General features: G+C 38.5%; 1 protein-coding gene across 1 annotated transcript in view; it reads right to left on the minus strand.

Moving 5' to 3' along the window:
- Nucleotides 1-1,398: 1,398 nt before the first annotated feature.
- LOC124542179 (cytoplasmic aconitate hydratase-like) overlaps nucleotides 1,399-13,368 on the minus strand; it is a 50,471-nt gene continuing 38,501 nt past the window's right edge. The window contains exons 14-22 of the mRNA XM_047120119.1: nucleotides 12,803-12,922; nucleotides 11,575-11,731; nucleotides 10,235-10,341; nucleotides 9,302-9,430; nucleotides 7,210-7,346; nucleotides 5,431-5,604; nucleotides 4,890-4,986; nucleotides 3,556-3,741; nucleotides 1,399-2,237 (exon numbers count right to left, since the gene is read on the minus strand). Of these exons, the coding sequence (XP_046976075.1) occupies nucleotides 2,127-2,237; nucleotides 3,556-3,741; nucleotides 4,890-4,986; nucleotides 5,431-5,604; nucleotides 7,210-7,346; nucleotides 9,302-9,430; nucleotides 10,235-10,341; nucleotides 11,575-11,731; nucleotides 12,803-12,922 (1,218 nt within the window). The 3' untranslated portion in view covers nucleotides 1,399-2,126. The remainder of the gene's footprint in view (nucleotides 2,238-3,555; nucleotides 3,742-4,889; nucleotides 4,987-5,430; nucleotides 5,605-7,209; nucleotides 7,347-9,301; nucleotides 9,431-10,234; nucleotides 10,342-11,574; nucleotides 11,732-12,802; nucleotides 12,923-13,368) is intronic.

A 13,368-nucleotide genomic window follows, 5' to 3' on the forward strand; every position in this document is an offset into this window, starting at 1 on the left:
AACCTATTCCATAAAAAACACCGTTTTGGAAAGCAGCCTCCAGCAAAAACGGCAAGTAACTCGCATAGTTGCTCTTTTCAAACAAACAGATTTACAATGCTGTTGATCACAATTTGCGTTCCATCAGCCCTGTGAAGAAACTCGAGCCTAAATTCAAGCGTTTTTTTCTTTTAAAATAGTAGTTTTTTTTAATTATTTGTAGTAAAATATAATAGTCTTATTGAACGGTTGACGACCTCCGTGGTAGTGTAGTGTGTACACAGATCTTCATGAGTACGCCACTCCGAGGTCCCGGGTGCGTCCGGCCGAGTCGATGTAGATTACCATTAGTTGTCTACGTCGTCTCGGGTCTGGGTGTTTGTGCCATCGTTACTTCTGATCTTCCACAACACAAGTGCTTTAGCTACTCACATTGGGATCAGAGTAATGTGTGTGATGTTGTCCAATATTTATACTTATTCGAATTAAAAATCAAAAAATAAAATGAAATACGATTTTTATATTGGTTATTATTTAAAATTGTATTATTTTATTACAGAAATTATTATGAGCGTTTACCCTTTCACCGCCAGAGTCGGATTTATCCGACAAAACATTTCGGGCTCATTCCGCCTGTGTCGTATTTACCCGACCGTGGTGATGCGACATAATGTTAGAATTTATAAGATATGGAATATTTATTAACAAAAATATTGTATTAAATATCAAGTTATTATATATAGAATTGAGAATTGAGCAGACATGGACCCAGTGATTAGAACGCGTGCCTCTTAACCGATGATTGCGGGTTCACTAGCGCCTATTCATGTGCTTAATTTGTACGATAATCTGCGGTGAAGGAAAACATCATGAGGAAACCTGCATGTATAACTCGCATTGGAACAGCGTGGTAGAATATGTCCCAAACCTTCTCCTCAAAAGGTCAGCCCAGCAGTGAGATACTGAGAGGTTGTTGTTTTTGATGATGAGAAATTAATTAATTCTAATTATCAACACGTAAATGAAACCACCATTAATTTTCACCGTAAATATTTATTCAAAATACAATATAATGCACAAAGATAAACAGTTCACCGATATATCAACAAACCGCGGCACAGCCTCCGCGGCGACCCTGTCTGTGTTCCCACACCGACACACACAGCACATAACGGCTGCGCTGCACAGGCCTGTGGCACTAGTGTCTTTGTTGCGCTGAGCGTTAATATATTATATATAACAGTATCGAGTTTTATCTCTCGACAAACTTGAAAATTAGCAGACCGGCTCCTCAAAGGGTGTAGACATCTATTAAGATTGGATTTTACGAAACTCCACCCCTTAGGGGGTAACATTGGGGGTGGAAGTTTATATGAAATTCCTGTTTTAATAAATTTTAAATTTCAAGACTCTTACTCAAGTAAGAGTCTTGAAATTTAAAATTTATTCTCTGTATTGTGAAGGTGTACTAATAATGTATGTGTAGAAATCTACCCCTCTTGGGGTTCAAAACAGGGGACGGTTGTTTGTCACAGCTAGTTTATTGAGAGGTTTATTGATTTGAACAAATATAACATCAAAGTTGTTACTTGTCGGCTTTAAATAAACATCAAAGGATTCAAATATGGCGAATGTTCACACAAAGCGCTCTTGTGACTTTTCAACGAAAAATTACTTTTATATATTAGAGTTCATTGAATATACTGTCTCCTTCCCTCTAACGTCAAATTACTAAAGAGAGAAAGAGACGCATCGCTGTAACACTGCCCGCTAAGATGTAACATCGTTGATAAAATCAAACTATTGTTAAACGAGCGAAATGCGACCATTACTTGTGGTTGAAACAGGTTGTAAAGCCTGCCTGTGACCGCCAGCATTAATTTATACCAGACGTAATTCTAGACTAATAAAAGGATTACAAAAAAACTAAAGAATAAATTAATTAATACACAATAATTTGTTCATATCTTGTGAAAATAATTATATAATTGGTATAAACTTGAAAATCGATACAACATTAAATATTAAATAACTACCCATTTAAACGTTAAACATAATTCATTTAATTCGGGAGGGGGGCGTGCCAGTCTGATGCCAATCGCTGCCAATGGCTGCCAGCCGCGCCAGTCCCGACCAGGCGGGCACGCTTACAGCATCTTCCTGATCATGTAGTTCAAGATTCCTCCGTTCCGGAAGTAAGTGAGATCGACTTCAGTGTCGAAGCGCACTGTCACTTGAAACGACTTTCCGTTGTCGACCTGAGAAGTGAATCGAAAATCGAAATCTCACTCGTATCTAATCGGCGATAGATTCTTACATAGCAACGACAACAACAACAGCCTGTAAATTCCCACCGCTGGGCTAAAGGCCTCCTCTCCCTTTGAGGAGAAGGTTTGGAACATATTCCAATGCGGGTTGGTGGAATACACATGTGGCAAAATTTCTATGAAATTTGTCACATGCAGGTTTCCTCACGATGTTTTCCTTCACCGCTGAGCACGAGATGAATTATAAAGACAGATTAAGCACATGAAACAGCGGTGTTTGCCTGGGTTTGAACACGCAATCATCGGTTAAGATGCACGTGTTCTAACCACTGGGCCATCTCGAAACACAGGCTGTTGTTGTTGTTGTTGTATAGATATATGCTGAAACCATATCAGTAATTTTTGGACAGGGATTTAAAAATATTACTTAAAGTTCGCTATTTGACTTTTAGGGAGTTTACAGTTTTCTCACTCACACTAACTTGGACAGAAAGAGAAAGAATGACTAAAGAATGTCTGTGAATGTCTTACAGGCTGCTTGTCGTAAATTATCAGAGACTTATTGCAGAGAAAATTACATAGTTACTCTCAATCGATATTAAACACAAACAGCCTTATAGTATGCAAAAACAAGGCTTTGATACAGATTTTTATGAGACCTTTTGACTTCCAGGGGGGATATATTACATACATATATAATTGTCAAAAAATCAAAAACAAATATATTTTATTCAAGTGAGCTTCTACGAGCACTTTTGGTTCGTCATTTATCAATTAAGTGAAGCTACCACCGGTTCGGAAAAAAGATTCTACCGAGAAGAACCGGCAAGAAACTCAGTAGTTACTCTTTTTCAACATTTAAAAAAATATAGTCATATTAGTTAAATACAATTATGTATGTAATATATCCTGCCTGGAAATCAACAGGTATTAACTCCACGCCTTTTTTATTATCAACAAAATCTTGTATCAAATAATACGCCTTTTCTACGAATGTATTTTTACAAACGATTTGAATTTACGAAACGGCAAAGTTAAAAATGTCTCCGTCTGTATTACATACATATATAATTGTATTTAACTAACATGTCTTTCTAAATGTTCAAAATGAGTAACTACTGAGTTTCTTGGCGGTTCTTTTCGGTGGAATCTGCATTATGAACAGTTGGTCAGTTTCACTGAATATAGTTGTCAAATGACGATTCAAGAGTGCTCGTAAAGGCCTCGAATGACGCATATTGTGACTGGTGCTTTCAGGTCCGAAGCCCCAGAGCGTCTGGGAGCCATCATCACACAGGGGGCGCCTCACCTTCACAGTGAGCGCCTGTTGGGGCACCAGCGCCGCTGGAACGTCAACCGTGAAAAGCTCCGTGCCGGTCAGGCCGAGGGTCTCCGCATTCTCCCCTGGCTGGAACTGGAGGGGCATGATGCCCATGCCCACGAGGTTGGAGCGGTGGATGCGCTCAAACGACTCCGCGATCACAGCCCGGATGCCCTGGGGAAGGTGGGGTTGGGGGGTGAATAAGATCATTACATGTAAATATTTACACTTAATATTACAAAGTGCTATGTTTCATCGGATACAGAGCGTTGATGTAAAAGGAAAGAGCCCTCCCGGGGCTCCAGTGGGGTCCCTCTAGGATCAATTCTTGGTCCATTTCTCTTCCTCGTTTATGTAAATGACCTGCCACATCTCTTATTAGTCCAAGATTTTTAGATATCTGCTCTGCATAAAATCATTCTATGTGATTTTTCGATTGGATTATGTCGGAGGGTGCCCCCCAAGTATAAAACCGAGTTTCTGTCAATAATTTTTGTATAAAATTAGTAAAAAAAGTTTGTACAAAAAGTTTATATAAAATTTGTAGAAAATTTCATGCTCTCCAACTTACTCCAACAAAAATCACATAGAAGGATTTTATGCAGAGCGGATATCTAAAAATCTTGGACTCTGAGCATTGATCCAAAAGGAAAGAGCTCTCCCGGGGCGCCAGTTACAGTGGGGTCCCCCTAGGATCAATTCTTGGTCCAATTCTCTTCCTCGTTTATATAAATGACTTACCGCATCTCTTAAGTGATAAACTCGAGATAGTATTGTCTGCTGACTATATTTCTTTAATTTTTAAAATAATAAATACACCTCTCTATTTATGGCGATGTGAATAATGCTCACTCGGAAATAGTATATTGGTTTAGTGTTAATAATCTACTGTTAATAGTAAAAAGACAAAATGTATTAAATTCACTTCTCCCAATGTCAGATGTGTCAAAACGAGTGTACTTTCAAACGCAAGCATTACATGTTTCAGAGTCAACAGAGTTCCTTGGTATTACAATAAACTCTAAACGCCTATAGGGCTCCCATATAAATTGATCGGCAATTAGACACAGCTCTGCCGCCTATGCTGTCCTTGCGGTAGCGCCGAACGTAGCGAACGCCTTCAATTGTCTTCCTTTGAGACAATAGAAGATCACGATGCCATCTTATCTCTCTCAGAAGACTGTTGGGGGGCATAACTCCAGGAGGCGTTGCACAGGGGTCAGTGATTGTCGATTCTGGCGCCTTCAGCACCCACATAATGTAGGGAAAAAGCGCAATGGGATGCTATCAACAAGAAAAAAAAGCGTCGACAAAATACTTACCAGCAGGAAAGGCCCCTTAGCGGCCCAGTCGCGACTGGAGCCGGATCCGTAGTCCTTGCCGACGATCGCTATCAGGGGCACGTTTTCTTTAGCGTATCTGCAAAACAAACGAATCATTTCATCAAGCTGATCTGTGAGCTAAGCTGTGGTCATTGGTCTTAGCAGCACCTTTACTTGGTTGTAGAGCCTTGAGCGAGCCCGTCTGGGTACCACCCACTCAACAGATATACCGCCAAACAACAGTACTTACTATCGTTGTTTTCCGGTTCGAAGGGTGAGTGAGCCAGTGTAACTACAGCACAAGGGACATAGCATCTTAGTTCCCAAAGTTGGTATCACATTGGCAATGTAAGGAATGGTTAATATTTCCTACAGCGTCATTGTCTATGGGTGATGGTGGTGTGCTATCGATCATAAACTCATTAATTGTATAGTAACCTTTTGCACACAAGCGTTCCTTAATAATTTTCTTAAATTTGGCAACACAGGCATTATATATAGGTTGTCCGTAAATCTATCACATAAAAGAAAATAAGAATACCTGTCGGCGGCGTCGAAGATGTCCATGACGTCGCCGCTGGGTTGGTGGGTGGTCTGCGGGCCGGCGCGAGGCGCCAGGCGGTTGACGAGCCGGATGTTGGCGAACGTTCCTCTCGCCATCACGGCGTCATTGCCGCGCCGCGAACCGTACGAGTTGAACTCACGAGGAGTCAGCCTGCGGGCGATAAGGATTGTTATTGTAGGGAGACTTCTCGAGAAGATTCTGGTTCTGAACTGGCCAAAGTCATTATGCGACCTGGCAAATTTTGCCTCTCTTTCTCTCCATATCTTTTTCAAAAATATCAAAAAAAAAAACAAAAGTCAAAGTATACTTTATTCAAGTGGGCTTTTACAAGCACTTTTGAATCGTCATTTAACAATTAAGTGAAGCTACCACCGGTTCGGAAAGTAGATTCTACCGAGAAGAACAAGCAAGAAACTCAGTAGTTACTCTTTTTCAACATTTAAAAAAATACAGTTATGTTAGTTAATACAATTATTTAAATGAATATTTCTATATTATATTATTTTTTATAATTTTCTATTATACAGGGTGACTGCTGAATTACAATTGATATTTAAGGAGAATCATCGGTGCACGATCTCATTTAAAATAAAAATAAAATAGGACTCAAATTTCAACCAATCCAGCAGAGCACTTAGACAAGACATCCGCGCATGCGCTAAGCATGACTCGTGGCAAGGTATAATTACTGGATGCTATCAATTTATCCCAGAAGTTCCCACATCGCTGTACTACTACCAGCATGATCTTAAACGCTAACCAAAAACTACGAAACTGGAAAATATTATGCAAATGGTCTGTTGCAAACATGCCTAACATGTTGAAAAACTTTGCGAGCGTATCGTAAACGAGTTGTCAAATAAAAACCATCGAAACACTACAGACTGTCAAGTATAAGTTGGCGTTCCTGTGGCAGCACCTGCTACACCTTTGTTTTGCCACTTTTTTGTTTATTTTACCAATATCTCCCTAGAAAATAATTCTCTACGTCTCATTTTTAATAGATTTTGGGTAAGTTTTCTTAATAAGGGTAAATAAAACAAATAAGATATAAATGAACAACAAAAATTAGTACACGTTTTTGCCACACGCCAACTTACACTTGACGCGCTATAATTAGCGTTCAGTGACGTCACTCTTGTTACGACTACGCATTTGAGGTTATAGTTGTAAAAAAAATTAATATTGAAAAAAAAATTAATTGCGTATTCCGAATTCAAATGGAAGTTGGGTTTGTCAAAGCAGACTCCAGATTCCTCTTTTCAGTTTGAAAATCACTTTTTCTCAGTTTTGTGTCAGAAGGTCCACTCAAAAACCATTTATTTGAAAACTTTCTTGAAGTAGATGAACACATTGGCACAAAACATATTAAACAACATAAATACGGCTTTTTTCGGAGTATCAAACAGTCCGTTGTAAATTTTTACAAAAAAGTATTTCAAAAGAAAATGCACAAGTATGAAAGTCAGTGAGTACAAGTACGATAAATGGGCCAGTGACAGACAGGAGTGACGTCATACGCAACAAAGATCCGTTTTCGCGCGAAAATTTAAATTGACATTTTGAAACCGCCTTCTTTGCACTAAATAGATTGTTTTGGATTTTTACTATACTTGTGGTCTATCCTATATGGAGTTCTTTAAAATAAACACAAAAATAATAATATTGCATCTTCCCTACTCTTGTAACATCTTACTCGAGGCATTCTGGGGAATTGAGAGGCAGGTATCCTGTCACATTGATTACTATACTCACCCCCTGGACGCCAAGAGTCTCGCCGCTGGTGAGTTCCTGGCAATGGAGCCGGCCGGCGAGATGTGATCCGTGGTCACTGAGTCTCCAAGTAGCAGCAAGCAACGAGCGTTCTGTATGCTCTTTATGGGGGGGAGTTCCTGGTAGGGGAACATATACACGGTTATAACATGACTTTGTATTTTTTAAATGTTAAATAAGAGTAACTACTGAGTTTCTGGCCGGTTCTTCTCGGTAGAATATACTTTCCGAACCGGTGGTAGCTTCACTTAATTGTAAAATGACGATTCAAAAGTGCTTGTAAAGCCTACTTGAATAAAGTTTATTGTGATTTGATTTGATGACATAACCCTTTTGAGGTTGTTGCTTGTTATAAAGTAAAGTAACAGCCTGTACATTTCCCACTGCTGAGATAAGGCCTCCTCTACCATTAAGGAGAAGGTTTGGAACACATTCCACCACGCTGTTCCAATGCGGGTTGGTGGAATGCACATGTGGCAGAATTTCGATGAAATTAGACACATGCAGGTTAACTCACGATGTTTTCCTCCACCGCCGAGCACGAGATGAAATATAAACACAAATTAAGCACATATATATAGTGGTGCTTGTCTGGGTTTCAACCCGCAATCATCGGTTAAGATGCACGCGTTCTAATCACGCGGCCATCTCAGCTCTGGTTCTTATATCTTAGGCAATAAAGTAGCATATCCTTTCTTGGTCGTTGGTTCAGCAATTTGATTGTGAGGGAGCGATAGAAAGACAGTTACTTTCACATTTAAAGTATTAATATAGATTCAATTCGTATTAATCAGCTTTTGTGTTTTTGTTCTATACTACATCGTTGATGATACTCTCGACGTTATGGCGGCGTACTTGATAGTATATTTACATTGCAGACTTAATCATTACTTCATGTACAATTCAAAAATAATAACCACAGATTTTCTTGTCGGTTCTTCTCGGTAGAAACTTTCCGAACCGGTGGTCGCCACACTTGACTGTAAATGACGATTCAAAAGTACTAAAGTACTTGTAAAAGCCTACTTGAATAAAATTTATTTTGATTTTTGACAAATAGCCTGAGTTATTACATCAACTACCTGCCATTGAAAGTCTCATGAAAATCGATCATGCCGTACCACAGATTAGCCGAAACAGACATACAGACAAAAATTGTAAACAATGTAATTTTGGTATATGTTTTAACCTATATAGTAAAAAGAGATTATTTATCATTATTTAACTTATTATTGCACACCAAATATACATAAAGATATTTACATACATACAAAACATATTTTCTTTCAAACAAAATTGGCCAAGGTAAAGGCGGTCTTATGGCTTATAAGCCATTTCTTCCAGACAACCTTTGGGTTAGAAGGATAATGTGTATGGAAGACGGCAATATGATGATGCAGTAAAAACTTACATTGTGAAATAAAAACGAATACAACTCAATAAATATAGCAAATACATAAATACAAAAAAAATAATAATAAATAAAATATAAAGCATTTAACATTACAAAAAGACACTCCAATTTTATTGCTGTGCAATGTTGCTTCTCAATACATATTTTTTAATGTTTTGTATGTACGGAAAAATATTAATGTTTTTATGAGAAAATGTGATTCTCATAATATTGGTACAAGGAACAAACACAATCTTGTTACTCCTGTTACTCGACTGCATAGAGTCAGTAACTCTTTTGTGGGGCAATGTATACGCTTCTACAACAGGATCCCAGAAAGCGTTCAAAATGCTTCTGTTGCCAAATTAAAAAAAAATTATTAAGGAACGCTTGTGTGCAAAAGGTTACTATACAATTAGCGAGTTTATGTCTGATAGCACACCTTGGGAATGAAACGATCGCCTCCTGACTATTTCTAATCATATACTACTATGTATCTTATTAATTTGACAAAAAAAAAAGACCCGCTGAGTTTCTTTCGCCGGTTCTTCTCAGGTCAGGGTGTTCCTTTTTCCAAACCGGTGGTAGTGTTTATTTGACAATCAATAAGTAAGTGTGATGCTTCTATATTGAATAAAGGAATTTGAGTTTGAGTTTGAGTTTATTACATATATAGATTACCTTAGTCATTCCATCGAAGAAAGGGGGCCTCTTGATGTAAGTTGAGTTAGGATCCCAGCCGTACAATTTCCCCTTGGGCACATTGAGCGCCTGCCAGGACGGAGAGCCCTGTTCGATCTTTGCATATACCTATATTAAACATACAACATAGTATATTATCCATTACATAGTATAAAACAAAGGAAGGTAGAATCAAAATACTGATGATCGCGGATTCAAACCCAGAAAAGTACCTAATTTTCATGTGCTCATGAAAACATCGTGAGGAAACCTGCATGTATGTAATTTCAACCAAATTCAGCCACATATTCACCAACTCGCATTGGAGCGGCGTGGTGAAATACGCTCCAAACCTTACACACACACACACACACACACACACACACATGCACACACACACACACGCTCACACAGACACACACACACACACACACATACACACATACACACACACACACACACACACACACACACACACACACACACACACACACACACACACACACACAAAGCCCTACCACCAAGTAACAGTGCAGTAACAGTAACAGCCTGTCAATATCCCAAGACTGGGCTAAGGCCTCCTCTCCCATTAAGGAGAGGGTTTGGACCACATTCCACCACACTGTTCCAATGCGGGTTGTTGGAATGCACATGTAGAAGAGTTCGATTAAATTAGACACATGCAGGTTTCCTCACGATGTTTTCCTTCACCGCTGAGCACGAGCTGAATTATAAACACAAATTAAGCACATGAATCAGCGCTGCTTGCCTGGGTTTGAAACCGCAATCATTGGTTAAGATGCACGTTTTCTAACCTCGCGGCCATCTCGTTTTATTTTCTTTTGTTTTTCAAATGAATTAAAATCTTAAAACAATTCTCCCCCTTTTATTTAACCCCCTATATAACAACAACAACCCCCCCCCCCTACCCACCTCCTTGAACATCCCGGGGATGACGTACTTATTCTCGACTTCCTGGATTTCGGACCTCGTAGGCCAGATGTCCCTCAGGAACACAGATGACCCATCAGCGCGTTTACCTGTAAGGGAGATTACAGTTCGTATAAGTAGGCGTTGGTTACTTCAGCTTTCAGTGTTTAAATATTAATTAACAATTACAAAAATGTATCGCATTCATTTGACCTGAAATTACGAAAAGAAAAAAAGAAATAGGACATAGCACAATTATAAACAGGTATAAAATAAATAAATAACACATTGCTTAATATACATTTTATGATTCAAATCAAATCAAATCAATTCAAAATAAACTTTATTCGAGTAGGCTATTACAAGCACTTTTGAATCATCATTTTACAATTAAGTGAAGCTACCACCGGTTCGGAAAGGAGATTCTACCGAGAAGAACCGGCAAGTAACTCAGTATTTACTCTTTTTTAAGATTTATAAAAAAAAAGTTATGTTAGTTAATACAATTATTTAAATTAATATATCCTGCTTGGAAGTCAACAGGTATTTAACTACATGCTTTTTTATCATCTACAAATCTTGTATCGAATAATATGCCATTTTTATTAAAAAAAATATCCTGTAATTATTAAAATCCTGTATTATATGTCAAGGGTAACTAACTAATCTATGCATATAACAAAATTGGAGTGTACGTTTGTAATATTAAATTATGCAATTTTTACTAAATACATTTAAGTATACACGATACATGTACCAACATTTTTTTTTTACAAATTTTGTCTTTTTGATTTTTCCGGTTAATCTCTGGAAAGACTGGATCGATTTTGACGGTAAAGTACCGTCAAAATCGATCGATCGATCGATCCAGTCACTAGCCGATTGCTGATATAATATGGAGTAACATAGGCTAATTTTAATCAGTAATAACTTAGTGCAATTTGCTAACTAAACTATAACTACTTTTAAGCACGGCTAGTTTTTTTTACTGGTATTAACGCTAAATAAATCTAATAAAATATTCAGAGCAGAGATGGCCCAGTGGTTAGAACGCGTGCATGTTAACCGATGATTGCGGGTTCAAACCCAGGCAAGCACCGCTGATTCATGTGATTAATTTGTGTTTATAATTCATCTCGTGATCAGCGGTGAAGGAAAACATCGTGAGGAAACCTGCATGTGACAAATTTTATAGAAATTCAGCCAACCCGCATTGGAACAGCGTGGTGGAATATGCTCCAAAAACCTTCTCCTTAAACGGAGAGGAGGCATTTAGCCCAGCAGTGGGAATTAACAGGCTGTTGTTGTTGTTGTAAATATAATATACAGTATGCAAGGCTTACCTAACGGTTCTTTCTCGAAATCTATATCGACGGTACCAGCCAGGGCGTACGCGATTACCAGCAGCGGCGACGCCAGGTAATTCGCCCTCGTGTTTGGATGGATCCTACCCTCAAAGTTCCTGTTGCCGGAGAGCACGCCGCAGCACACCAGCTCGTTCTTCGAACGACAATTAAACCATAAACAATTTATTACATACGGAGAATTAGTGCGAGTATCCGAACGTCAAATGTCACACGTCAATGTGACAGATGACGTTTAAATGTCATTCAGTTTTGGCGGCAGCCAGCACGGAAAACGAAATCACTGCATAGTACAAAAATCCGAACGTCACATGTCAAACTGACAGATGACGTTTTAAAGTCATTCAGTTTTGGCGGGAGGAAGCGCGGAATACGAAATCACTACATAGTACAAAAACCCGAACGTCACATGTCAAACTGACAGATGACGTTTAAATGTCATTCAGTTTTGGCGGGAGGCAGCGCGAAATACAAAATCACTACATAGTACAAAAATCCGAGCGTCACATGTCAAACTGACTGATGACGTTTAAATGTCATTCAGTTTTGGCGGGAGGCAGCGCGAAATACAAAATCACTACATAGTACAAAAATCCGAACGTCACATGTCAAACTGACAAATGACGTTTAAATGTCATTCAGTTTTGGCGGGAGGCAGCGCGGAATACAAAATCACTAGATAGTACAAAAATCCGAACGTCTCATGTCAAACTGACAGATGACGTTTAAATGTCATTCAGTTTTGGCGGGAAATACGAAATCCCTACATAGTACAAAACAAAGTCGCTTTCTCTGTCCCTATGTATGCTTAAATCTTTGAAACTACGCAACGGAATTCGATGTGGTTTTTTTAATAGATAAGATTATTTTTTTATAATACATGAACAATATAGTAAAGAAGCACGCATAATTTTAGAAGTTTCTAATGTGATGTCGTAAATAAATAAATTCTGTAGTATATTACTACAGAATTTGTTTATTTACGACATTAGTATCAGTATTGCACCTGTGCAAAGCCAGGGCGGGTCGCTAGTTGCTTGATTGATTGCTGTCAGGTAGAAATAAGGGCAGCTGATCTGAGGACCCACCCTGCAAGCCCCCTGGTGTTGCAGATGTCCATGGGCGGTGGTAGTCACTTTCCATCAGGTGAGCCTCCTGCTCGTCCGCCAATCTATACCATAAACAAAAATCTGACCCAAGGACCCACCTTCTCGATGGTGTTAGCGATGTTATCGTCGATCGGTCCAGAGTTACCGATGCAGGTCATACAACCGTAGCCCACGATATCGAAACCCAGTTTCTCCAGATACGGTACCACGCCAGACTCCTGAAAAACACACAGTATTATCACTAATCGAATATTATTATAATTACCTTTGAAACGATTATGACAATGATTATTACCGAATAACCGATTATGGCAATATATTTACAACAATATCATGTATATTTACACAAACATTGATCACTTTGATAAAATCAGTGATAATCATTGTATGTGCACTAGGAGTAAGGATAAGCTTATAACGCCAAGTTTCCGACTCCGCAAAGTCAATATATCCTTCTTGGGGCAAGGTATCCGTTTCTATAATAAAATTCCGCAGACATTTTTAACTTTGCCGTTTCGTAAATTCAAATCGTTTGTAAAAAATACATTGGTAGAAAAAGCATATTATTCGATACAAGATTTTATAGATGATAAAAAAGCGTGGAGTCAATACCTGTTGACTTCCAAGCAGGATATATTAATTCAAATAATTGTATTAACTAACA

The sequence above is a fragment of the Vanessa cardui genome, chromosome 30 (assembly GCF_905220365.1).
Source record: "Vanessa cardui chromosome 30, ilVanCard2.1, whole genome shotgun sequence".
Classification (NCBI taxonomy): domain Eukaryota; kingdom Metazoa; phylum Arthropoda; class Insecta; order Lepidoptera; family Nymphalidae; genus Vanessa; species Vanessa cardui.